This window comes from Thalassophryne amazonica, chromosome 6 (assembly GCF_902500255.1).
Source record: "Thalassophryne amazonica chromosome 6, fThaAma1.1, whole genome shotgun sequence".
NCBI lineage: Eukaryota > Metazoa > Chordata > Actinopteri > Batrachoidiformes > Batrachoididae > Thalassophryne > Thalassophryne amazonica.
In genome coordinates this window covers 128,194,224-128,221,409 of record NC_047108.1, presented here as the reverse complement: position 1 = coordinate 128,221,409, position 27,186 = coordinate 128,194,224, and the positions used below count along the sequence as shown (strand labels likewise).

The window sequence follows — 27,186 nt, the reverse complement described above, 5'->3', positions numbered from 1 at the left end:
TTTTTTCTCCAACACGTGGGCTTTTCCCAAGGTGTCCACATAGAGTACAGATCTTTATATTTCATTGCTGTTTTTCAATTTCCAAATAGTTGTGGATGCCACCCCACAGACTCTAGTTCTGCTTCAGGGTTCTTCTTGTTAAAAGTAAAGAATGTTGGATCTCTGTCACTTGTCCAAATAAGATGCCCTAGACCTGCTACATATGTGAAATCCCTTGAGATGATGTTTGCAGTCAATAAAATGTTATTAAATGCAACTAAATGGGGACAGAGAAGGTACTATTGAAACAATGAAAAATTTCATTCTCATATATCTCTATACTGACACCAAAAAGTACCTTTGATATCCACTTAGTGATGAAATGTCTAAAATGTCAATAGCTGGACACTTTGGTTTCATAACATGTTTCAGCAGCACAGATTTGAGGAACACAGAGATGTGTCAAAGCTAAAAAAAATGACTGCAGAATATAAATGGTAAATGGACTGCATTTATATAGCACTTTTCCATCTGCATCAGACGCTCAAAGTGCTTTACAATTATGCCTCACATTCACCCTGATGTCACAGTGCTGCCATACAAGGTGCTCACTACACACCGGGAGCAATAGGGGATTAAGGACCTTGCCCAAGGGCCCTTAGTGATTTTCCAATCAGGCTGGGATTTGAACCGAGGATCTTCTGGTCTCAAGCCCAACACCTTAACCACTAGACCATCACCTCCCCAGAATATAATGTGGATATAATTTATACACACAAAGAAGAACTCACTGCTGAACCTAGAGATGAGAAAATAGATATCCATAATCACCCTCAGCCAAATCAGCCAAATGCTGACTTGTAAATTTGTCCTATAGTGCAAGACCTGTGATGTCATAAAGCCATTCCAATAAGCAGCTTTTTAGACTGTTTATATAGTCTTAATTATCAACAAAAGAAAAGGGCAATATCCATTTTGCATCAATTCACCATGTTCACAGATAGTCAACTGTAGAAAAAGCCAGAATGCTGTTAGTTCAGGTCAGAAAGCATACACTTGTGCACTGCCTTGCCGTATCCACCATCCTACATAAACGGCTCGGGTCCATCCCCACATCTTGGGCGTAGTCATCTATCTCATGCAGACAGGTGAAATGCAGGCATTTCCTTGGGCTTTTCTATTTGCTGGGGTCCTCAACACTGAGGCATCAGTATGTTGGATCAGGTCCAGAGAAGCACCCCACGTAGCCAAACTGTCGTAGCTGCTGTTACCTCACAGTGGCAGTGGAATGTCTCTGCTGAATCTTCCTAAAACATAAAGTCATTCCATTGGTACCCAAGGATCCTCTGGAGAGAACTAGTGTCAAAGACACTGAGTCCTAGACTTAGGTCACTGGCTGGCCTAACAACCACACAGGAAGCTTCAGGAATCCAAAAGACTTGGCTGTTCAGTCTCCTGCAAAGGGATTCATGCCACTAAACACTGCTGTCCAGTGACCTCCAGCGACTCCATAAGATCTTCTCAGGTGTCTCTCCAACTTGAGTCTGAAGACCCAGAGACATGAATAGCACTTCTGAGATAAATGAATTTTTCAACAAGTTTGACTTTTTCACCACCAACAGATACAATTCGCCGCAGGAAGTCTTTGACAGCCTGGATGTTAGTCTTAATCCAGGACAATTGCAAACTCAGACACTGCAACACCTCACTTAGGTTTCTCAAGTGCTGCAATCAGAGCATCCATCACTTCCACAAAGGTCAGAGTATTGGCTGCAAAAGGTCAGTGAACCTTTCTTTTACTAATAAAGGCACCAAATTTGCTGCATACCACAATCCTGCCCAACATCCACTACATAGAAAACACATCCAGACAAGGACCGGCTATGATCAAAGTTCATGTCACGGCCTGGACACATCATTAGAGCCCATGCTGTCAACAGCCACTAAAAAAAGATGTTGTATGCTCTAAACCTACGTTGCTGGAATCAAATGTACCACAAGTTTACAGTTTTCCATTCTTCACTGACAATTTGGCACATATTTCAAACACATTTTGGACCATGAATTTATGCCTGACCACCCAATGAAAATATCCAATGAGAGGACATCAAGTGGTTCAGCATATTTCACTGAAATCCGTCACTCATCTGCTTTGACATTCTCATGGACCAACTGAGACGTGAACCCAAATATTAGCTCTTAGTTGTGGACAAAGTCATTTTTAAGAGACCCTGCTGAGTTAATAGGCTCAGGTCATGTTTTCTGCCCCATGTCGGTGCTTAGCCTTATGCCATAAACAGTGTTAAAGTCACACAGATGTCTAATCACCCAGAAAGAGTTTGGTGAGAAGCCAGCGACTGGCAAATCCCAGCACATCTGTCTGACTGCTGGGGTCTTAATGTCTCTTCACTTTCTCGCTGTGGAAGCAGAAGATTCTGTTTGATCATCATGAAAGTGCAACAAAACTACACACGTCCGACAAGTACAAAGTGTTGCTCTGATTCCAGAAACACTTTATAGTGCTGTGCATATTGCATTATTCTCTTATTCAAAATTAAATACCATATACTTAATTCTGTAAGTTGTGGGTCGTTTTATTCATTTATTTTTACTAGTTTGTGAGATTCTGTGACTTACACTCCTGTGCAACTTATATATCATTACATGTTCATTACCTCCACCCATGAAGTTGGCAGAGGTTATGTTTTCACACCTGTTTGTTTGTTTGTCTGTTTGTTTGTGTCAGGACGTGAGTTTTTTTCCTTGTTTTATTTTTATGCTTTGGGTTATGTTATTATGGTTCTGTTCAGTGGTTGGCACAGTTCCGCTAATCTGCTAACCACTAATTATCGAAGCTAACGTTTTCATTAGCGGATTAGCTTTCCAGATAACTTTGAAAACTATCAGCGGGCATAGTGAATAAAGCTTAATAGTTAAAACATTTGCAAAGTCTGAAATTAAAGATTTCAGCGCTTGTCTGTTATATGTTTTGGAGCAGACAGACAGCTTTCAGTGAGAGAATTAACGGTTATCAAAGCTAACTTTTTTTTTAATCTGTGCCCACTACTGGTGGGTTAGGGTTGCTTTCTTGTATGTTTATTCTCTTGTTGGGTTTTTCCTGGTTGGGTTTCCCAACCAGGGAAACTCAACCCAGGGAAACTCTCTCTGGCCACACCCTCATTCTGGTGCTTTCCACGCTCACCTGTTCTCAATTTGCAGCTCAACACCTGGGTGTATATAACCTCTTCAGTTTGTTCTGCTCCTTTGCCAGATTGATGTGTCTTGTACCTTTTCTCCAGCTCTGTTTTGTGTATTTTCGACCTGCTTGCCTCTCGTGTGTTTTGACCAACTGCATGTATTATCGACCACGCCTAAGCCTGATGTTCCAAGTACTTTAGCTCTTGTTTGACTGCCTTTGATTGTACCAGACTCCATTTAGTGCTTCAGTAAACTGTTTTTACACACAGAGCTCTTTGTTCGAGTCCTGCATTTGTGTCCACCCATCTCTGTTAACCAAGCCTGAGAGATGGTTTTCAACAGCCTGAAGCCCACAATTTTTCATATATCATTATGCCATTTTTACTGAAGATTCATATCTTCTTAGGCAAGAATTAATTCAACTTTCAAGGTCACAGGTCAAACGTCAAAGTCAGGAAAAATCTTGGAAAATTGTAAAAATCCCTATCTTTAACATTGAATGAATTTTCAAAAATTCATAATTCTGTCAAAAAAAACCATTTAATGTATATTTCACATTATATCTTAATCAAACATGCCCCAATCACTCTGATATTTGAAAGTGAGGTGCGGACTGGCTGGTGTTCTTTCTGAGAATTTTATTGCAAATATCTGAGATAATATGGCTTGCTGTGTGGTTAATTGTACTAATGGACTGTCTATAAAATCTGTGCGCTGGTATTTCCAAGAAGTGAGATTTCAGTGTTATTTAATTTGTATTTGAGCAGCAATTAGCAGGCATCAATAGCTTGAGGAGGTCATCACCTGCACTGTTAGTCCACGGTTACTGTGGAAATATGCTGGTCATAATTTTTAATACTGGCATCAGCTGTTATGAAGCCAATGCCCTAAAAAAAATATGTGTTATAAAACACCCAAACCGAGGTTATCATTTCACTTTTAGCTTGTTTTATAACACTGAGATCAGCGACTTTGGGCTTCATTCATTCATCCCGCCCAGGTGATGACGCCTTTGCCCAAAGAAACACTGGGCTGACCGGGAGTGAGGCACCTCCAAGATGGTGACATTTGAAGACTCCCCAATTGAGCGTGAAGCCAGCTTTTAAAAAAAACCTCTGGGTGATGTCACCAACGATTTGTGTGTATACACAGTGAGGCAAATAAGTATTTGATCCATTCACAATTTTGCAGGTTGTCCCACCTACAAAGAATGTCGAGGTCTGTATTTTTATCATAGGTACAGAATAAAAAAAATAATAATAATAATCAGAAAATCACATTGTATGATTTTTAAATAATTAATGTGCTTTTTATTGCATGAAATAAGTATTTGATCCAATAGAAAAACAGACCTTAACATTTTGTACAGAAGCCTTTGTTTGCAGTTCCCGAGGTCAGACATTTCCTGTAGTTCTTGACCAAGTTTTCACACATTTCAACAGGGATTTTGGTCCACTCCTCCATACAGATCTTCTCTAGATCTTTCAGGTTTGGAGTTTCAGCTCCCTCCAAAGATTTTCTATTGAGTTCAGGTCTGCAGACTGGCCAGGCCACTCCAGGACCTTGAAATGCTTCTTAGCCCCTCCTTAGTTGCCCTGGCTGTGTGTTTGGGGTCATTGTCATGCTGAAGACCCAGCCATGACCCATCTTCAATGCTCTTACTGAGGGAAGGAGGTTGTTTGCTAAAATCTCACCATATGTGACCCCATCCATCCTCCCTTCAATACGGTGCAGTCGTCCTGTCCCGTTTGCAGAAGCACACCCCCAGAGTATGATGGTTCCACCCCCATGCTTCACGGTTGGGACGGTGTTCTTGGGGTTGTTCTCCATCCATCCATCCATACATCCATCATTTTCTTCCGATTTATCCGGAGTTGGGTCGCAGGGGCAGCAGCTCAAGCAAAGCCGCCCAGACCTCCCGATCCACACACACCTCCCCCAGCTCCTCCGGGGGAACCCCGAGGCATTCCCAAGCCAGCCAGGAGACGTAGTCCCTCCAGCGTGTCCTGGGTCTTCCCCAGAGCCTCCTCCCAATGGGACGTGCCTGGAACACCTCTCCAGCGAGGCATCCAGGGTGCATCCGGAAAAGATGCCTGAGCCACCTCAGCTGGCTCCTTTCAATGTGGAGGAGCAGCGGCTCGACTCTGAGCTTCTCCCGAGTGACCGAGCTCCTCACCCTATCTCTAAGGGAGCACCCAGCCACCCTGTGGAGGAAACTCATCTCGGCCTTTCAGTCATGAGCCAAATCTCATGACCATAGGTGAGGGTTGGAACGTAGATTGAATGGTAAATCGAGAGCTTTGCCCCCCTACTCAGCTCTCTCTTCACCAAGACGGTCCGATACAGCGACCGCATCACTGCAGATGCTGCACTGATCCGTCTGTCAATCTCACGCTCCATCCATCCCTCACTCGTGAACAAGACCCCGAGATACTTAAACTCCTCCACTTGAGGCAAGGACACTCCACCGACCTGAAGAGGGCAAGGCACCTTTTTCCGGTTGAGAACCATGGCCTCGGATTTGGAGGTGCTGATCTTCATCCCGGACGCTTCACACTCAGCTGCAAACCGCTCAAGTGCACGCTGAAGGTCCTGATTTGATGAAGCCAACAGAACCACATCATCCGCAAACAGCAGAGACGAGATTCTGTGGTTCCCAAACCGGACCCCTCTACACCCTGACTGTGTCTACAAATTCTGTCCATAAAGGTAATGAATAGAACCAGTCAGCCCTGGCAGAGACTAACGTGCACTGGAAACAGGTTTGACTTACTACTGGCAATGTGAACCAAGCTCCTGCTGTGGTCATACAGGGACCGAATAGCCCTTAACAAAGGACCCCGGACCCTGTACTCCCGGAGCGCCCCCCACATTGTTGTCATCCTCCAAATATGGTGAGTGAAGTTGATGCCAAAAAGATCTATTTTGGTCTCATCTGGCCACATGACCTTCTCCGATGCCTCCTCTGGATCATCCAGATGGTCACTGGTGAACTTCAAACGGGCCTGGACATGTGCTGGCGTGAGCAGGGGGAGCTTGCTGCCCTGCAGGATTTTAAACCATGACGGAACCTTGCAGACCTCCATATTGTTTGTAGGTGGGAAAACCTGCAAAATCGACAGTGGATCACATACTTATTTGCCTCACTGTATGTGTAAAAAAAAAAAAAAAAAAAAAAAAAAAAATATATATATATATATATATATATATATACTGTCTAGTCTGTTCATTTGACATGATGCCTTATTACAAAAAAATATAGATTTTCAGTCACTTGCACACTTCATAGAAAATCTTTTCCCACACAATTCTCTGCTTATCATTTTACAAATATTCAAAGAGTATCTTTGGCTTACTCAGACAGCACAGAGAATTTGTGTGAAGTCAGTAAGTCTACTGCTTATTGTTCCTTGATCTATGAACTGAGGAACGTATTGGCCCATTGCCTTCATTATGCCACTAAATGTTGATGTCATTTTGCAGTCATTATGTTCTACAGCGTTTTGATCCCAAGCCTTATATTGCACACCACTTTATGTTTTTTTTCTTACTGGACTCCCACCATCTGTGCATTATTTATTTTGCCAGTCATAAATTTAATGTGAGCAAGGGAATTTGTCATAAAATCATTTGGTGGTACAATAAGATTTGTGTGCCAGGGAACGGGCTGACTGCTTTTCTGCCTCCCAAGCAATAACACTGAGATTATTGACCAACTATTGAAGGAGCTGAAGTTCAAGAGCTTGAGGGCGAGAAACTGTTGGATGTCTGGTCAGGACTCTGTTGAGGTGGTGAACTTACGAATTCTACAGAATCTAATGTGATGCCAAATAAGAGAAACATTTAGTTCCCAAAAATGCCCTTTAGACACCAACCATGAAACTTAAGTAATTGTATAATTTGGCATTTGACCAGAGTACTTGATTTAGTCTTTGTAATAACACAAACTTACATATCAGTGCAGTTGATCAATACGATACAATGTTAATATTCTGCCACTTAAATTTGAACATTTCAGCTCATATTATAAAGTGTAAATAAAAATCCTCTGCAGACTGCTCTCTAATTACAGTCACTTGATGCTGAGCCAAGCAAAAGAAACGTCAATAATAGTCATAAAAAACAGAACAAAACAGCAGCATGTTCAGATTTGATGTGCCAAACAACATGTTTGCCAGAGCTCTTTGGTGGCCTTTAGCAGGGGCTTAAGGCAGGTTTTTATTTGTCTACGAAGGTGTGCAATTATGAGCAAGTTTAGCTGTGCAGAATGTCCATAATGTGCACATAGAAGAATAACCAGAATGGCAAAGGCTCACCCATTGATCTTCTATCCATTTTGATGGTTGTTTTCCGTTTTCTTCCACACATCTCTGTTTTTTGTTGTTGTTGTTGTTCATTTTAAAGCATTGGAGATCATTGTAGATGAACAGCCTATAATTTTTTGCACCTGCGTATAAGTTTTCCCCTCTCCAATCAACTTTTTAATTAAACTACACTGTTCTTCTGAACAGTGTCTTGAACGTCCCATTTTCCTCAGGCTTTCAAAGAGAAAAGCATGTTCAACAGGTGCTGGCTTCATCCTTAAGTCGGGGACACCTGATTCACACCTGTTTGTTCTACAAAATTGACGAACTCACTGACTGAATGCCACACTACTATTATTGTGAACACCCCCTTTTCTACTTTTTTTTTTACTAATAGCTCAATTTCATAGCCTTAAGAGTGTGCATATCATGAATGCTTGGTCTTGTTGGATTTGTGAGAATCTACTGAATCTACTGGTACCTTGTTTCCCATGTAACAATAAGAAATATACTCAAAACCTGGATTAATCTTTTTAGGCACACAGCACTACTATTATTCTGAACACTACTGTATGCTGGTAACGTGTAACAAAGACATTTTTCAGCAATCCTATTCATGATCACTGTCTCTCAGCAGGGCTACATATAGTGGCAACTGTCAAAGTAAAAGGTGAGGAAATGTGCAGTGTTGTTGTAATTGTAAAGGACATTGTTGCAGCCGTTTCATTACCTCACAGGGCAACATCTTCATGTAGCGCCAACTGGGTGTCTGAGATCAAATATAAATATTACAAATTACCAACCTTCAACCCTCACTGGTGACAAGTGTGAGATGGTAAAACTACTAACTAAAAACAAACAAACAAAAAACAATAGGTTACATTACCACTATGTGGAAGTTTTGCAAGGACGCTATCTTTCATTGAATTTTGACTGTTTATTCCCATATTTTCTGGAAATGTCCCAAACTCTTAGATTTTTGGAAAACAATTTGTAATGTCCTGTATCAAGTTTATGCAATTCCACTGAAACCAGAATTCCTTTATCTGAACAGTTTTGGAGATGAATCTATTTATAAATGCGATGAATATTTGGTAAAGATAATGTTAATAGCAGCAAAAAAAAAAAAAAAAAGAAAAGAAAAAAAGAAGCATAACAAGGAAGTGGGGGAAGACAGATATGCCATCAAAGGACCAATGGGTAACAACACTAGAAGACATACGAGGTCTGTTAGAAAAGTATCCGACCTTTTTATTTTTTTCATTTTTTTTCATTTTTTTTTTTTTTTTTGAATCACGTGTGATTGCATCAGACAAGTTTGAACCTTCGTGTGCATGCATGAGTTTTTTCATGCCTGTCAGTTGCGTCATTCGCCTGTGAGCAGGCTTTGAGTGAGGTGTGGTCCAAATCGTTCAGACATTTATTCGCAATAAAAAAACGACGAGAGGGGTGGACCACACCTCACTCAAAGCCTGCTCACAGGCGAATGACGCGACCGACAGGCGTGAATAAACTCACGCATGCGCACGAAGGTTCAATCTTGTCTGATGCAATCACACGTGATTCAAATCCATATGGTTTTTGGAAAAAAAAAAAAAAGGTCTGATACTTTTCTAACAGACCTCGTATTCCCAATGGAAAAACTAACACACAGACTGAGACTAAAAGGAATCACAAATAAACAAAAAAAGGAAAAAAAAAACTAAATGGAAAAAATTGACATTGTTTAAGCAAAATAATTAATAATAATGTGCTACCCAGCTATATTTATGTCAGTGTTGTGTTTGTATAATTGTGTTACAAAGTTTAATAAAATACAAGTTTAAAAAAAATAATTTTGACTGTTTATATCTTTGTTTGTGGGTTTTCTTCTTAAATATTAAAAGCAAGATCGACCCCTCAATACAGATTCCTTTGATCTTCAGGATGGCTCTTTGATCCTAATTCCTGATCAGATATCAAAGATCAAAGGCAGGGTCCCATTCAGTTGAACTAGGATAAAAGATCAAACTCAAGATCAAATGCAACAACCACCCTTTGATCTGGATCTGTGCCCAAATTTAATCAACTCTTCCTCGAGGCCTATTTTTCCATTAAATGTGATTTAAATTTGTTCATGCCCATTTGAGATTTCCTGTTCACACACACACACACACACACACACACACACACACACACACACACACACACACACACACACACACACACACACACACACACACACACACACACACACACACACACACACACACACACACACAGATAAGAACTGTCATTATTATAGTTTGATGGGTTTCTATGTTGTGAGATCTCACTAACTTGGAAGTTGGTGAATTCTGTGTGTTTACTTGATTACTTGTTTAAAATAAAACAATTTGCAAAAAAGTCACAAATTAAAAAAGAGGTTCTTACACTGGTAGCATACTGGATGTCCCTCCATATGTTTGTCTCCCTGGAGAGGTCTGATGTCTCGAATAAGTTGTCCAACACCACCTCACCGATCATATCGTGTCGTGAAAAGCGGTCAAAGTCAAAGATGCTCATATGAAGCTTCCTGACAGCCAGCTCCTCATAAGGCACGGAAAACTGAAAGCGTTCATCAAATGTGGGGTTGAGCGTCTTCCGGTGGACACGTGTTTGGAACTTCTTGCGGTCAGGCAGCAGGTAGATCTTAACGTAAGGGTCAGACGTACCACATAAGTCTTTGGCTGGTAGGTCCACTGCTTTGAGGATGTCAACCAGCAGGCATTCATTTTCATAGTCATACTTGAGGGAGAAATTAATTCTGCCACAGTTTTTGTTGCTGCCATTTTTGGACATGTCTTCTGACTCCAAAGCCTTTTGTTGATAGAGTTCTGGCTGAATGCGGCCGATGCTGGTGGACTTTTCCTCCTTCTCCACCATATAGTCATTTCCCAGGTCTAGACTTCCTACCTGCATCTGTCTGGGCAGGTGTCTTTTGAAAGAATTGTGCCTACAGGGACAGAAAAAATGAGTGAAAGACCGTCTCTATGGACGATGTGCAAAGAAAGTCTGCAGGGATTTAAATTCAAAGGCTCTGACACACCAAGCTGGCCTCAAAGAACTCGCGCTGACAACAACTGGCTGATTGCATCACCTCATGTCCCCTCAGGTCACCTCATGTCTGCTGATAAAGTTGCAGGTGACAAGAGACCACAGTTCAACACCACCAACTCCATGACAAGACTTCTAACAGCATTAGCTACCTGACATGACATCATGAAGTCCCACACTGAACTGAAGGCTTGTCTTTGGACACTTTAAATGACACCCCACATAAAACCCGTGCAAAGATCCTCCCAGTGGGTAGTCTTGACTCTTGACCAAGCACACTGGATCTCCCAGAAGGCCTGACATTCATCCTAAACCAAATCAAAGCAGGAAATTCCAGATTTCAGATCTAAGATATGTGAGGTGCATTACCTTGCTGTTTCCCGATGGAAAAGGATAGCCGACACCATAAGGGCCACATAAAACATACTCTTGATCATTTTGCATACACCATACACAGAGCCAGTAGATGAGTGGCTCAGGAGGTGGGATACTGATATGTAGACCCGGGTTCAATTCCCACTCAGGCTGCCTATCTGTGTCCTTGGACAAGGCACTTAATCTGCATTGTCTCAGTACTGGGTACTGGTATTGGCTGGGAAAGTAGAAGAATGACTGCTTTTGTATAGTGCTTTACAATGATGCCTCACATTTACTTCCCTAGCTAAGGGCAGAACCAATTCTGACAGTTGGATGGGCTAAGACAATGCAGATGAAGTATCTTGTTCAAGGACACAGACACCCAAGAAGCATAAGCAGGATTGGAGCATGTATGTACATATTGGCAGGTCAACTCCTTATCCACTCATCTACCTGCTCAACAAATAGAACCTGAGTAACCTACAAGGAACCTGTGTTGGACTGACATCCCATTCAGGGGAGTCGTAGATTCTCATCTGCTTCATGCTACGGACTCCAGAAATGAACAACAACGGGCCTCAGAGTCCACATGGATCTTACTTCTACTTCAGGAATAGACAGTATGTTGTGGGCACAGGTGTAATTTAGAATTTATTGGCTTGCCAACTGTTAAATTTGTGTTCACCACCGTGTTCAAACACCGGATGGCCTAGAGTTGGTACTGTGGCTGATTTCTCTCTTTTTTCGCTGCATCTCACACAGAAGCTCAGATATTTGGAATTAAGTGCATTGCATTCTTATTTTTTTTTAAAAGTTTACTGCAAATCTAATTAAAGATTTCTTCAGCTCCACAATGTTAACATGTGAGCACATATAGCTTCACCCGCTGAGTGTTGGGTGCAGCAGTTCAACCCTTGAGTTATACAGATTTCCAGAACCCCCTTCTTCCGTGTTATTTATGGTCTTGCAACAGAAAGTAGGTCACTGAGTCTTGTGGGTCAAAATTCTGTTGTTTACAGACTGGAGTGACCAAATGTCCTGTTTTCCCAGGACATGTCCTGGTTTCTCTGAGAAACTCATCTGAATTTGTGTCTTTCATTATACATAACATTTTGTAATATAACAATTTTCTATCAATACAGAGGAAGCATACTTTAAATGCATTGAAATGATAAGGCATCTTTGAGTAAACTTCGAGTATCTCATTGCCGGGTTGAGTGTCCTGGTTTTTTGGTAGTCAAAATATGGTCACCCTATCAATATGAATATAAATCCTTTATTTGAATGCTAACAAATAAAATTACAGTGGTGCTGAGGAAAATCCCTTTTCATGACTTGAAGGGTAAAACAGTTTGCATGCGTCCCTAAACCTGCTAACACAGGCATCGTGATACTTATGAGCGACTAACCTGGTGGAGGAAGCAGGTTCGGTGGTTTGTCTCTGCATGCGCTGCGTGCGGCGTAGAAAGTGCTCCCTCATGGAGAGCTGCACGTCAGTGGGGATGTCGGGAGACGTATGGCTTATCTTCACTGCTGCCTCCAGGAAACCCATTGAGTCCATGGGGTCCTTCGCCTTCTCTGTTGCCATGGTGATCACTGGCTGGTTGGGACTGGGCAGCTGGACCGACGGCCGCAGCGGGCGCTGGTCTGGACCACGGGCCGGGCTGAGAGCTGGATTGTGGAAATGGGCCTTGTTCCGCCAAGGCAGCCAGCACAGCCTCCAGGAGATGAATGTGAGAAGACCCAGCAGAGCCAGGCCGCAAACCACAAACACACCGAGCAGGAGGCCAAAAGTAACGTCTGGTGGTGAACCGCAGGGACCCGAAACAGAGGATCACACAATATGGACAAACAGATGGCGAATACAAGGGTGAGAGAGGAGAGACAGAAAGAGAAATAGTGCTTTAGGATGGGTTTTTATTTATTTATTTATTTTTTTTAAATGTCCAGTGATCTATGTTTTACTGGGAGATGATTAAAACAAACTCTCCCTTACAGCGTATTAGTGCGAGCAGAATTCAGCTGGAGGTTTGGTGTGTACACATGCATAGAGTGTACATATTAAAAGAACATTTTCTCCCACATTAAACATATAGAATTAATTATACAAGGTGTGAAAAATTATGGAAAATTGGGAAAGAGGTGCAGTGCTAGAGCTTTGTACTACAACACAGATAAAGCACATACAGTCAAATTATTTTAATTTCACATATTAACACCAATGCACAGCTGCAGCAGCACATACAGGAGGATACTGTTTCCAGTTCTGCGTCTGTGTATATGAACAACATAACCCAAAGGGTTTTGATCTAATTTGGACCAAAGAAAAAGTAGTTTGATTTATAGAAAAATTAGTTAAAAATCAAGGTGACAGGCTAAAAATTTAGAATGACAATGATGAGGAAATGGTTCAAGATACATCTATGGTTACTATGAAACACTACGTAATATTAAAGTCATATAACACCTATATACTGTTTGAATGAACTTTGACCGTGGGTGAAAAGGTGAAAGTCCAGGTCATAACTGTTGAACTTCTAGTTTGGAGCAGTGGTGGGCACAGATAACCAAAAAATTAACTTTGATAACAGATAATCAGATAACTGAAAAGTTATGTGATTATTAAAATTGTCGATAAAGCTAAAACGATAAACCACCCAAAAATGTATTGGAAGTTACAGATAACTGATAAATTCCAGTATTGTCTCCGGTACACTTGCAACTACTAACAAGCTGATTTTGAGTTTTAACACCACAATCGCTTCTGAAAGCATCAAAGGTGACAACAGACCCAAACGACGAGTCAGCACTTCTGTCTTTGAGCGTCCTGCCCCCTGCTGGAAGCTCCTGTTTACTACATGGCTTCCAGCACAAACGCAGCTGAGAGGAGCCACAAAGCTCAACTCTCTACTCAATCACAACGGTGCCGTCAGGCCGAGGTCTTGGAAAATAAAGCCCAGCAGACTTATGGTTTGGTATAAATAAAATGAATACTGATAGAATAACTCCATTAATGTCAATTCTGTCATTTGTGCAAAGTTAAGATACGGTATAACATATATCTTTTAATGTTGAATAATGCACTAATTCTGAAGTTTTGTAACAAACACAGACAGATGGCATTCTGGGTAAAATGTGCCTCCGCTACACTGATTGGTTGACTGACTCATTCATTCTATGTAAACCAACACGTTAATGTGTGTTAATGTGTGTCGTGTGTTGGTGTTTACAGATAAATGTGCTTTTGTAAAATATGCCATTTTTTTATTTGTAAAAAAAAAAAGAAGGCATTTTCAAAAAAAAAAAAAAAAAAAAGCCAAGTTGTAATTAGATAACCGTCTGATATAACCGGTGTCAAAATAAATAATAGAACACTGTCATGATCTAATGGTGCCAGTGCGAGTTTTGGCCCTTTTTCAGCTGATTTTTCATTTGTGCAAGAATTTTTTGGATCGCACCGAGTTTCAGGTTAATCGTGCATCCTGCATCGTTTAGTATATATGGAGTAACAAGCTGCATTTAACATCTCACAACCACCTCCTGATCAGCGATCATATGGTCAGATGAAAATCAAACCTGTTTGATATTCTGGTTGGCCGTCGTGAGGGTATCCTGCTGCTGAAGAGCTACAAGTGTCCAACCTCTTGCACTGTGCCTGTGCAAACACCACAGACCTGTCTTGTAATGTTTTTTGTTTGTTTTATTTGTTTTTAACTTTGATGTCTCCCATTGAGAGTTTTTGTAAATTAAGTTTGAAAAAAAAGCTTCTGTTTATGTTTTGCTTCGGGAAACACGAGTCCGACGTGTGGTTTTTGAACATACAATGTGTGTGAGAAGATAAATCGTTTGCGCTGAACTTTTACACCGTGCGGTTCTGTGGTACAGTTTGAGCTGGAACCGAGTACAGAGATTGAAAATATCAGCCCAGCTTCAGTTTGAATACTGCCATGAACACTACTGGCCAGCAGATGGCAGTAGAGACCTTAAAAACTTGCCAAAAGACAATTCCAGATAATCTGTGTCTGCTACATTTAAGATGCGTGGAATTTCATAAACGCAAACACAATAACAACATCTATAAACCCAGAGAATATATTTTAGGCACAAGAGTTTTAGGCACTAGAGTTTAATGCTGTTGTCCGTGGAGCCTGATCAAATGTATTTCTCCTGTCATGAATGTACTGAGATTATCACCCATAATGCACTGCTGGGCATAGCATGTGCTCACTAAAACCTTAAAAATTAGCACATTACTTTAAAACTAAAACATATATCTGATATTTTCACTTTATAAAACTTCAGACGTGACGTTAATTTAAATAACTTGTCCAAAATTAGTTTGATTAAAATTTGAACCATAAGTTAAAAATGTATGCCTCTGGATGACTTGGGTGATATTGGCCGTGTAACAGTATGGGGTTAAAAGAAATTATTATTATTATTATTATTTTTTTGGGTGACCAGTTCTCCTTTGCATGCAGAGGATGGAGCGGTTTCTAGTAGAAGCAGCTCTCCTCTGTTTGCAGGGGGTAGAACTACATATCAGTTCACCTTTGTTTACAACGTTAATCGTCTAAAAATCATCGAACAAAAATTTATTGGAAGATAATTAGTCTGATAATGATTTTCAAAGTTATCTGAAAAGATAATCTGATAATGAAAACTTTATCTTTGATAATTATCAGTTATCGGATTATCGGAACTGTGCCCACCACTGGTTTGGAGCCAATGTGGATTAAACAAAGTGGAGGTGTTGAGTGTTGGTCAAGGACACTTTGGACAGAAATGAAGAAATGTTAACTTTTTTTTTCACCAAGGATGAATTTGCACGAGCTGGTATTAAGCATGTAGCACACAGGTGCTGCTCTGTCTGTGTGCTGCTTCCCGTCTCAATATACATAGTGGAGAATAAGCAGCTTAAGACTTGGAGATCTACCAAGAATGCTGACAAACACTCTGCAAGGCTTCACAGGGGGTGAAGAAAAAAGAACACAAAAACATATTCCTGGCTTTGCCATCAAGACACTTGGCAGCGCTGCTCCATTATTTATTGAATGTAATTATATCTCAGCACCCGAGATGTGGAAACGTCTTCACACTTTACAGCAAGGATTGACTTCGATTCTGAGAATTTTGCTAGATTGTTTCTTTTCCACACTCACACCGCAATTACACAGATGTGCCTGCAATAATGCTGAGGAGCATCTTTGAGGTTTCTCAACAAAATACTCCTGACTCCTTATAACAGGACGGGGCTTCATGGCACCTTCAGTTGACTGCAAAGGTTTTGTTGTTGTTGTTTTCTTGCAGCAGTACATGAGCAGCAGTGAGCTGTGACAACCTGCAAGTTATTTTTAAAATTACTTGTAGAGAATGCACATCGAGCACTACTAGTGCGTAGGACCCATGGGGATCCATGGGTTCTAGATTGGGTTAGTGTTTATAAAATAGGTAGCTGACATTTTTCAAGGGTACTAACAAATTATGCAAAAGTTCAACAATGACTTGATCTGAAAGTGCATGAAATGAAAATGAGAAAGTTTGTGAATAATTGTATTTATTATTTGGCACATTTAGTTGATGTCATATTTTTCAATTGGCAAGGTTGAGATATTTCCTTTGTTCAGAGTTTGTCTGATTAATTGTGATATCAACATCCATTGTTCACTGTTGTTACCTAATATCCCTAATTTCTCCAAAAATATTAGTCCTATCAACTTTCCATTTTCGCGGCATTCATCCTTGACCCAAAACACCAACCCAAGCTCACATCATTTCATGATGGCATCACAAAAAGTAAATGAATCTATGGTTTGTGATACTGTCATTTTCGTGATGGGAGCACAAATTTATTTTGTGATGGGAGCACTAAATGCGGGGTGACACCGGTGGATCTGGGAGGGGGGTTATGATTAGGGTTAGGGGATGGGGTAGGATTAGAAATAGTAAAATGAAAAAACACAGTGCCACAAAAATGTGACTCATTTTGTGATGGGAGCATGAAAAAATGCCATCACCTGTCAAGATTTTTTTTACTTCTCTGGCGCATTGGATTCACACTCCCTTGTCTGTTGTTGTGCTAAGCTATGTACATGATCCTCTGTTTCACAAAAATGAGGGTTCTCAAACTTGCTGTCCTGCACTAACAACCAGTAGACGTTGACCTCTTATTTTTCTTTTGTTTTGCAGGTGTACTGCAAAATGGTAGAGTAAGTATGTTCCTATCGGGCTACCGTATCAACATGGCAGCCTCCACGAGGGGGTCCACCCCCAAGTAGATATGAAGAGCTCATTCCAAGCTCATGAAAATACATCAACTCAATGTTGCATGTAGTTATACATGAATGAACAGATGATTATGAATGCTCTATCAAATAAATCTCACACACTGTAGCTTTACATTTCAACATCATATGCACTGACTGCAACAAGAACCTAGAGCTTTTATAGTGAAAATGACCGTCGTTCTTTTAAAAAAAGAAATTTTACTCACTTTTTTGCACACATTATGCCTTTTTACGTCTAAATAAACAGCTTGTCCACCAAAGCAAAGTCATAGCTCAGCTGTGCAGTGGTCAGGACTTGAAATGTGGAAGGATTTATCCCTGAGGAGGATTTCTCAGCTGTCCAGTGCCCCAGGCCTCTCCATGTCATTTGTAATTTCACACTGCTCTCTCCAGAGCATCGGCTTGACTCCACTTTCACTCATTGCGTCTTCACCCACAATCACGCCGAATTGGAGAAATCCCAGCACAGGCCACTGAGACATGGCAGTGAAAGCCCTCGCTTAAAAACTCACTGCTGCCAGAGCACTGAGAGGTCAGGAATTTGTATTTTTGTGTGTAACTTCAATACAGTACTTTTTCCACTGCATTACCCAACTATATGAAGTACTAACCCTCTAAGCCACCATGTGTGAAGAAAATCACACAAATGCAGGATGACCTCAGCTCTCAGCTGCAGTAATATCTAGTGTCGTCTCTGAAATTGAAAATGATGACCTATTGTGTGATGGATGACATACAAATATTGAACTAGTGGCGTTCGAGCAACATGTTCTCATCTCAGAGTGTCCACATACCTGAAGACAGCTTTTGACATTACACAAGTATTGGACTCAGTTATGGTTGAAGGCTGGCTGTTTTTACTACCAATTTTCAGAATGAATTTCAATAAATTTTAATGGAATTTTCTTGATCCAAGGGCTTGCATAGACAATCCCTGGAGAAGTGAAAGATTTATGGGAGATGTTCCCATCAAGTTCAATTTGGGAAACTTTGGCACACACACTTGCATCAGCCCTGAGTGAAAAGACAAAAATTTTGATATCTATGGTCTGCAGTTAGTTGTAACAAAATTCCACATAGTATACCTTTAACTAATTGCTAACTTGCTATCAACATAGAAACTGCCTATTCTTGCAAGCTAGCTAGTTCTAAAATGTCTCTCCAAGCCAGCTAACATGACTAATTAAAAAAAAAAGCTTATTTTGTGTGGTTGCAAATATAACTAAAGCATTCTGTCAATATGTGTTCATAATAATAGTCTTCTAACCCATAAGTGATGCAGTATATCTAAATAATCTATTACATTAAATATTTGGTTGATGATTAGCCACATTATCACACACAGTCACCACTAAAAGCATATACATCTTCAAGCTTCTACTCTCACCCACTCACATTTGTAGCTCATATCCTTTATTTCCAGATGAGTGTTGGGGTGAGAGAGAGCAGACTGGACGGACTCTAAAGGTTGCCGTTTTTACCTCTGTACGCTTTGCAAGCTTATTTTTAGCTGGGTATGTCATTATAGAAACAAAAATGATTTATTTATTTACTTATTTGTATGAAGGCAGCGGGGTGCCTTGCCTTTGTTTATATGTTTGTTTTATTTTAGAAAGAAGGAAAAAAAACAAAAGAAACAAGCACGGCTCTTCACAGTGTTACACTGAAGGTAAATCTTTTCAGACTATAATACATCATTTTGGTAGGTTGGTTAGCAACTGATGATAAGCTCAGCCACATGGGATGTGCAGCCAGTACATTCTGAGTACCGTTCCCAAGCCCAGATAAATGAGGAGGGTTGCGTCAGAAAGGGCATCCGGCGTAAAACAACTCAACCCAACTATGCAGACTAAGAATCGAATTTCCATACCGGATCGGTCGCGGCCCGGGTTAACAACGTCCGCCACCAGTGCTGTTGCCCAACAGGGTGCCAGTGGAAATTGGGCTACTGCTGGGCAAAGATGACGAAGAACAGGAGGAGAACGTTTCCACAAACAGCAGGCAACTTTGAATGTTGGTAGTATGACTGGTAAAGGGAGAGAGCTGGCTGATATGATGGAGAGGAGAAAGGTAGACATATTGTGTGTGCAAGAGACCAAGTGGAAGGGAAGTAAGAGCAGGAGCATCGGCGGTGGGTACAAGTTGTTGTATCATGATGAGGACAGGAAGAGAAATGGTGTTGGGGTCATTTTAAAGGAAGAGTATGTTAAAAGTGTGTTGGAGGTTAAGCGAGTGTCCGACAGGGTGATGAGTGTGAAGTTGGAAATTGAAGGGGTGATGATGAATATCATCAGTGCATATGCCCCACAGGTAGGTTGTGAGATGAAGGAGAAAGAAGATTTCTGGAGTGTGTTAGATGAGGTGGTGGAGAGTGTGCCCAAGCATGAAAGAGTGGTGATAGGAGCAGACTTCAATGGGCATGTTGGTGAAGGGAACAGAGGTGATGAGGAAGTAATGGGTAGATATGGTATCAAGGATAGGAATGGGAAAGGACAGATGGTAGTCAGTTTTGCAAAAAGGATGGAAATGGCTGTGGTGAATACCTACTTTAAGAAAAGGGAGGAGCACAGGGTAACATATAGGGGGGGAAGGTGCACACAGGTGGACTACATTCTTTATAGGAGATGCAAGCTAAAAGAATCAGAGACTGTAAGGTGGTGGCAGGCGAGAGTGTCACTAGACAGCATAGGATGGTTGTTTGTAGGATGAATTTAGAAGTAAAAAAGAAGAGAGTGAGAGCTCAACAAAGGATCAGATGGTGGAAGCTGAAGGAGGAAGACTGTTGTGTGAAATTTAGCGAGCAGGTGAGAGAAGCACTGGTTGGAGGGGAAGCAATTTTGGACAACTGGAAAAGTACTGCAGATGTGGTGAGGGAGACAGCTAGGACAGTACTGGGTATGACATCTGGACAGTGGAAGGAAGACAAGGAGACTTGGTGGTGGAATGAAGAGGTCCAGGAAAGCATAAGGAGAAAGAGGTTGGTGAAAAAGTTTTGGAATAGTCGGCGAGATGAAGAAAGTAGACATGAGTACAAGGAGATGCAGCGTAAGGCGAGAAGAGAAGTGGCAAAAGTGAAGGAAAAGGCATATTGCGAGCTGTACAAGAAGTTGAATAGTAAGGAAGGAGAAAAGCACTTGTACCACTTGGCCAGACAAAGGGACAGAGCTGGAAAGGATGTGCAGCAGGTTAGGGTGGTAAAAGATGCACATGGTAATGTGCTGACAAGTGAGGAGTATGTGCTGAGAAGGTGGAGGGAATATTTTAAAGAGCTGATGAATAAAGAAAATGAGCGAGAGAAAAGGCTGGATGATGTGGTGAGAGTAAATCAGGAAGTAAAAGAGATTAGTAAGGAAGAAGTGAGGGCTGCTATGAAGAGGATGAAGAGTGGAAAGGCAGTCGGTCCAGATGACATTCCAGTGGAGGCATGGAAATGTCTAGGAGAGATGGCAGTAGAGTTTCTAACCAGATTGCTTAATAAAATCTTGGAAAGTGAGACGATGCCTGAGGAGTGGAGACGAAGTGTGCTGGTTCCTATTTTCAAGAACAAGGGTGATGTGCAGAGCTGCAGTAACTACAGAGGCATAAAGCTGATCAGCCACAGCATGAAGTTATGGGAAAGAGTAGTAGAAGCTAGGCTTAGAAAACAGGTGAAGATCTGTGAGCAGCAATATGGTTTCATGTCGAGAAAGAGCACTACAGATCAATCAATCAATTTTTTTATATAGCGCCAAATCACAACAAACAGTTGCCCCAAGGCGCTTTATATTGTAAGGCAAGGCCATACAATAATTATGTAAAACCCCAATGGTCAAAACGACCCCCTGTGAGCAAGCACTTGGCTACAGTGGGAAGGAAAAACTCCCTTTTAACAGGAAGAAACCTCCAGCAGAACCAGGCTCAGATGCAATGTTTGCTCTGAGAATACTGTTGGAGAAGTACAGAGAAGGCCAGAAAGAGTTACATTGTGTGTTTGTGGAAAAAGCTTATGATAGGGTCCCAAGAGAAGAGTTGTGGTATTGTATGAGGAAGTCTGGAGTGGCAGTGAAGTATGTTAGGGTAGTGCAGGACATGTACAAGAATAGTGTGACAGCGGTGAGATGCGCAGTCGGAATGACAGACTCATTCAAGGTGGAGGTGGGATTACACCAATGATCAGCTCTGAGTCCTTTCTTGTTTGCAGTGGTGATGGACAGGTTGACAGATGAGATCAGACAGGAGTCCCCATGGACTATGGTGTTTGCAGATGACATTGTGATCTGTAGTGAGAGTAGAGAGCAAGTTGAGTCTAGTCTGGAGAGGTGGAGATATGCTTTGGAGAGAAGGGTCCTTTTAAGATTAGGCTTAAAACTTTCCTTTTCGCTCAGGCTTATAGTTAGGGCTGGATCGGGTGACCCTGGACCATCCCTTGGTTATGTTGCTTTAGACGTAGACTGTGTTTCATAATTATTGTATGGCCTTGCCTTGCAATGTGGAGCGCCTTGGGGCAACTGTTTGTTGTGATTTGGCGCTATACAAGAAAAAAGTTGATTGATTGATTGAAGGGGAATGAAAGTCAGTAGAAGCAAGACTGAGTACATGTGTGTGAATGAGAGGGAGCCCAGTGGAATAGTGCAGTTACAAGGAGTAGAAGTGGTGAAAGTAGATGAGTTTAAATATTTGGGGTCAACTGTTCAAAGTAATGGAGAGTGTGGTAGAGAGGTGAAGAAGAGAGTGCAGGCAGGGTGGAGTGGGTGGAGAAAGGTGGCAGGAGTGATTTGTGACCGAAGAATATCAGCAAGAGTGAAGGAGAAAGTTTACAAGACAGTAGTGAGACCAGCTATGTTGGACGGCTTAGAGACAGTGGCACTAACAAAAAGACAGGAGGCAGAGCTGGAGGTGGCAGAGCTGAAGATGTTGAGATTCTCTTTGGGAGTGACAAGAATGGACAAGATTAGGAATGAACATATCAGAGGGACAGCTCAGGTGGGACGGTTTGGAGACAAAGTCAGAGAGGTGAGATTGAGATGGTTTGGACATGTGCAGAGGAGGGACCCAGGGTATATAGGGAGAAGGATGCTGAGGATGGAGCCACCAGGCAGGAGGAGAAGAGGGAGGCCAAAGAGGAGGTTTATGGATGTGTTGAAGGAGGACATGCAGGTGGTTGGTGTGACAGAGGAAGATACAGAGGACAGGGTGAGATGGAAACGATTGATCTGCTGTGGCGACCCCTAACGGGAACAGCCGAAAGACAAAGAAGAAGAAGAAGAAGGTTAGCAACTGATTAGCACCAGCAGGAAACTAATGTTACCTAACTTGAGCTGATGAAAGCGTAAAAATCATACCTCATTCACATAGTTTCCAATAATGTTAGTTTACTGGCAGTCTCTCTATTTCTCAAATGCTGTGTCTATGTTGATCGGGTTTTCGCCTGAGATGGATATGATTCCCATGAATTGCGCATGAGGCAGGAACCGTATGCAATACGTGTAAAATCGTAGCTGCCTCCAACGCCTTGTACACCTGTTGCTACAATTATTTGCGCACACCAGCAGCTGAAAAACAGAGTGCACCCTTTGAGAGCCCATTTGATCCCTCTTGCAGCAGGTGTTGGCCAAATTCCAGGTGACACACATAAACATCTAACACTGTTCGCTTGGCCCTTAGAAATTCTGTGGCCATTCTATTAGCACGAAAACAGGAGATGATCACTTTCAAGTTGGCAGTGAAATTTGTCTAAGTGCCTCCACAAGTGAGAAGTTGTAAAAGTGTCGGCTCCCCCCACGAGACGTGTGCATGTGTTTTACGTGCTCCACCCCCCCAACACGTGCATGTGGTTTGCCCCCCCCCCACAGGCGAAGCGCCTCTCAGCTAATCACAGAGTGATACCTTGGTCTGTGCACTGAGTGGACGGGGCGTGGCTGGCTGCCAACAGCTGTTGACAACTGTGGTCCTGGATGTCACAGCTGCAGAACACGTACCGTGTTTTGACGGACATATGCGTGTGTGTATTCACGTGGAAATACATAAAAACATATATTGCTTTTGCGATAGGCTGGAGAAATGGACCATCAGTTCATGTGGACATGCAGCAGGCAATCTGAATGTCACAAACTGAATTTCCGACCCAACACGACTGGCCTGCATGCGTGTCCTGTGAGCGATATATATCATATCATATATGACAAGTTAACAGTGTGACAAATACACCACTTTCAGTCACGTATCAGCAGAAATACGCTGTAACAATCACCGTTTGATCAGTTATCACTGCGCTTTTTCTCTTTTTTAAATACGTTTATCTCCTTGTTGATTTTAGTCATTTCATGCTCCTGTGAAATAAGATTTGTGATTGTAGCACAGTGGTAAAGTTTCCGTCTGGTAATCAGAACTTTTGTAAATTTCCGGTTTGAATCCCGTGAGTGGCACTTGTTTTTTAATTAACCAGGGCTATTTAACCGTGGGGTTCTGAATTGCGTCCCCTTTTATTTATTATTTATATCAGCCCAGTGATATTCAATTAAATTTAGTTATACAGCTGGTTTTTATTTGATTGTTCTCCACATCAGCGGTGCGATGTGGTGCACCACGTCCCAGCTGCTCGCACTGCGTTCCTGTTCACATGACACCGTTGCGTGCACGACACCATCAAAGCGCGTTCATTCATGTCTGCCCATCGGCTCGATGTTTTCGTGGTTTGCTCATATGAGCTGTTTTGCCGTGATTCGCCCTGAATTGTACATATTCGTTCTATGTGTGAAGGGGCCCTAAGCAAATGGATTTAAGTGGGAATCTGAGCTGATTTCTTCCCAGTGAGAACAGTACAGGCTGCTATAGGCAACTGAGAATGTCTTGTTTTTTTTTGTTTTGTTTTTCACACATAAGAATTAAAAATTGATGAAAAATGTAACAACAACAAAAAATCTTCATAATACATACACCGATGGTGCTTTGGCTCAAACCTCTGTGGAGTGAGGTCCATGCCTGCTTGAAGCCTATACTTAGCTAGTTAAGTGTGATAAGATTAATGAGAGACCTCAACCAGATTCAACATCCCAATTCTTTTCCACACAGTAATTAATTTTTTTTTTTTTTTTACTGTAACTCTACTTCATGCAAAAAAAAAATGGAAGCCTTGACATTTAACTTCTGTTTTCTACATGCACGTGTTACTTATAGTGTTGGAAAGCCCAGACAGTGTGGGAACGGATGATGGAGTGATCATGAAACAAAGACAGGTGTGAATGTGAGAGGTGTGTGTGTGTGATACACAGACAGAAAAGCTGCTGTTGTTCCTCTCAGGGCAGACGGGTAACGGAGCAGAGCTGTGTGAACATATTGCCTTGACAGCATAAGACGAGACAAACCTCAAGCTTTCGCACACTACTGAAGACCCCGCCCACAAGACGCTATGCTGCAGAGAATTTTCTAGCTTTCACGATCAATATGTCACCTGTCGCACTGTGCTGGCGCATTTCAGCATTTGTGCAGATTTGATAAGGGAATTCAGTCTCTGACCTCTTTGACGTTTCTGCTTTGTGCTCTGCAGCAAATAAGAGCAACCAGTGGTTTCGCCGCCACTTTTGCATGTTTCATTGGAGCGAGCGGAGACGACTTTCCTGTTCAGGCAAAGTCCAACCCAAAGCGGTCTTGCTAGATGATATCAGGTGTTTCTGAGGGGGAGCAAATTTAATTAAGGTTTGTTTTGAAGTGAAGTCACATAGCGAGGTGAAGCCTGATGATTTTTTGAAGCACTTTCAAATGCAAACTGGTTGCCATAGTAACCTGGTCATTAGAGAGGATATGCACTGTTTGTTAGCTGTTATGAATGGTTTCATCTTCAGCAGGGAAAATCCACCCAACAGAAAATAATATGCGCTGGTCAGAGTGCAGATACTTCATGAAACCTATATCCTATATCAAAAACCAACCTTGAACTCCCATGGTGCATTGCAGCACAACATCCATTATTCACTGTTCTTAGCTAATATCCCTAATTTCTATCCCTATTTCTATAAAGACTATTTGTCCTATCAAGTTTTTGTTTTCACAGCACTCATACTTGACCCAAAATACATAAGCACACAAACAGCAAACGTCAGCTCTCCCTGGTTTCTCTGTGATCAAAGCCAAATGCGCGCATGCACACAAATGCACACAGAGGCCACTTGGCTGTTATAACATAGACTGGAGTTAATTGGCTGATTTATGGGGAAAGCCCATAAATTAGAGCATGCCATAGGTATTAAAGGCACTGCGCTGCGGTGGTTTGAATCATATTTGTCTAATAGATTACAATTTGTTCATGTAAATGGGGAATCTTCTTCACAGACTAAAGTTAATTATGGAGTTCCACAAGGTTCTGTGCTAGGACCAATTTTATTCACTTTATACATGCTTCCCTTAGGCAGTATTATTAGACGGTATTGCTTAAATTTTCATTGTTACGCAGATGATACCCAGCTTTATCTATGCATGAAGCCAGAGGACACACACCAATTAGCTAAACTGCAGGATTGTCTTACAGACATAAAGACATGGATGACCTCTAATTTCCTGCTTTTAAACTCAGATAAAACTGAAGTTATTGTACTTGGCCCCACAAATCTTAGAAACATGGTGTCTAACCAGATCCTTACTCTGGATGGCATTACCCTGACCTCTAGTAATACTGTGAGAAATCTTGGAGTCATTTTTGATCAGGATATGTCATTCAAAGCGCATATTAAACAAATATGTAGGACTGCTTTTTTGCATTTACGCAATATCTCTAAAATCAGAAAGGTCTTGTCTCAGAGTGATGCTGAAAAACTAATTCATGCATTTATTTCCTCTAGGCTGGACTATTGTAATTCATTATTATCAGGTTGTCCTAAAAGTTCCCTAAAAAGCCTTCAGTTAATTCAAAATGCTGCAGCTAGAGTGCTGACGGGGACTAGAAGGAGAGAGCATATCTCACCCATATTGGCCTCTCTTCATTGGCTTCCTGTTAATTCTAGAATAGAATTTAAAATTCTTCTTCTTACTTATAAGGTTTTGAATAATCAGGTCCCATCTTATCTTAGGGACCTCATAGTACCATATCACCCCAATAGAGCGCTTCGCTCTCAGACTGCAGGCTTACTTGTAGTTCCTAGGGTTTGTAAGAGTAGAATGGGAGGCAGAGCCTTCAGCTTTCAGGCTCCTCTCCTGTGGAACCAGCTCCCAATTCAGATCAGGGAGACAGACACCCTCTCTACTTTTAAGATTAGGCTTAAAACTTTCCTTTTTGCTAAAGCTTATAGTTAGGGCTGGATCAGGTGACCCTGAACCATCCCTTAGTTATGCTGCTATAGACGTAGACTGCTGGGGGGTTCCCATGATGCACTGTTTCTTTCTCTTTTTGCTCTGTATGCACCACTCTGCATTTAATCATTAGTGATCGATCTCTGCTCCCCTCCACAGCATGTCTTTTTCCTGGTTCTCTCCCTCAGCCCCAACCAGTCCCAGCAGAAGACTGCCCCTCCCTGAGCCTGGTTCTGCTGGAGGTTTCTTCCTGTTAAAAGGGAGTTTTTCCTTCCCACTGTAGCCAAGTGCTTGCTCACAGGGGGTCGTTTTGACCGTTGGGGTTTTACATAATTATTGTATGGCCTTGCCTTACAATATAAAGCGCCTTGGGGCAACTGTTTGTTGTGATTTGGCGCTATATAAAAAAAATTGATTGATTGATTGATATATATATATATATATAGGGTGTCCCAAAAAATATGCAACATTTAAAACCCTCAGTTTGACTCTTAAATGCTACAAACGTATCAAAACGCATGTCATACAGACACACATCATACTGCAGTGCTACATGTTGGTGTGCAGTAGCATAGAAAGTGTGTGTCCTGTCATGCGATGTGTTGTGCACCTCTGGCCCTCATTTACCTAAAGGGCAATGTCTGAGGATGGGTGATGAGTGAGTGCTGTGTGCACCTGCAACCCACAATTACTCATCCTCCTGCTGCCACACCTGACATAATATT

The 27,186-nt window shown here is 41.6% G+C and overlaps 1 protein-coding gene across 1 annotated transcript in view; it reads right to left on the bottom strand.

Moving 5' to 3' along the window:
* syt6a (synaptotagmin VIa) overlaps positions 1 to 27,186 on the bottom strand; it is a 216,889-nt gene that overhangs the window by 4,956 nt on the left and 184,747 nt on the right. Inside the window, exons 2-3 of the mRNA XM_034171554.1 lie at positions 12,323 to 12,713; positions 9,894 to 10,455 (exon numbers count right to left, since the gene is read on the bottom strand). Coding sequence (XP_034027445.1) covers positions 9,894 to 10,455; positions 12,323 to 12,713 — 953 coding nt within the window. The remainder of the gene's footprint in view (positions 1 to 9,893; positions 10,456 to 12,322; positions 12,714 to 27,186) is intronic.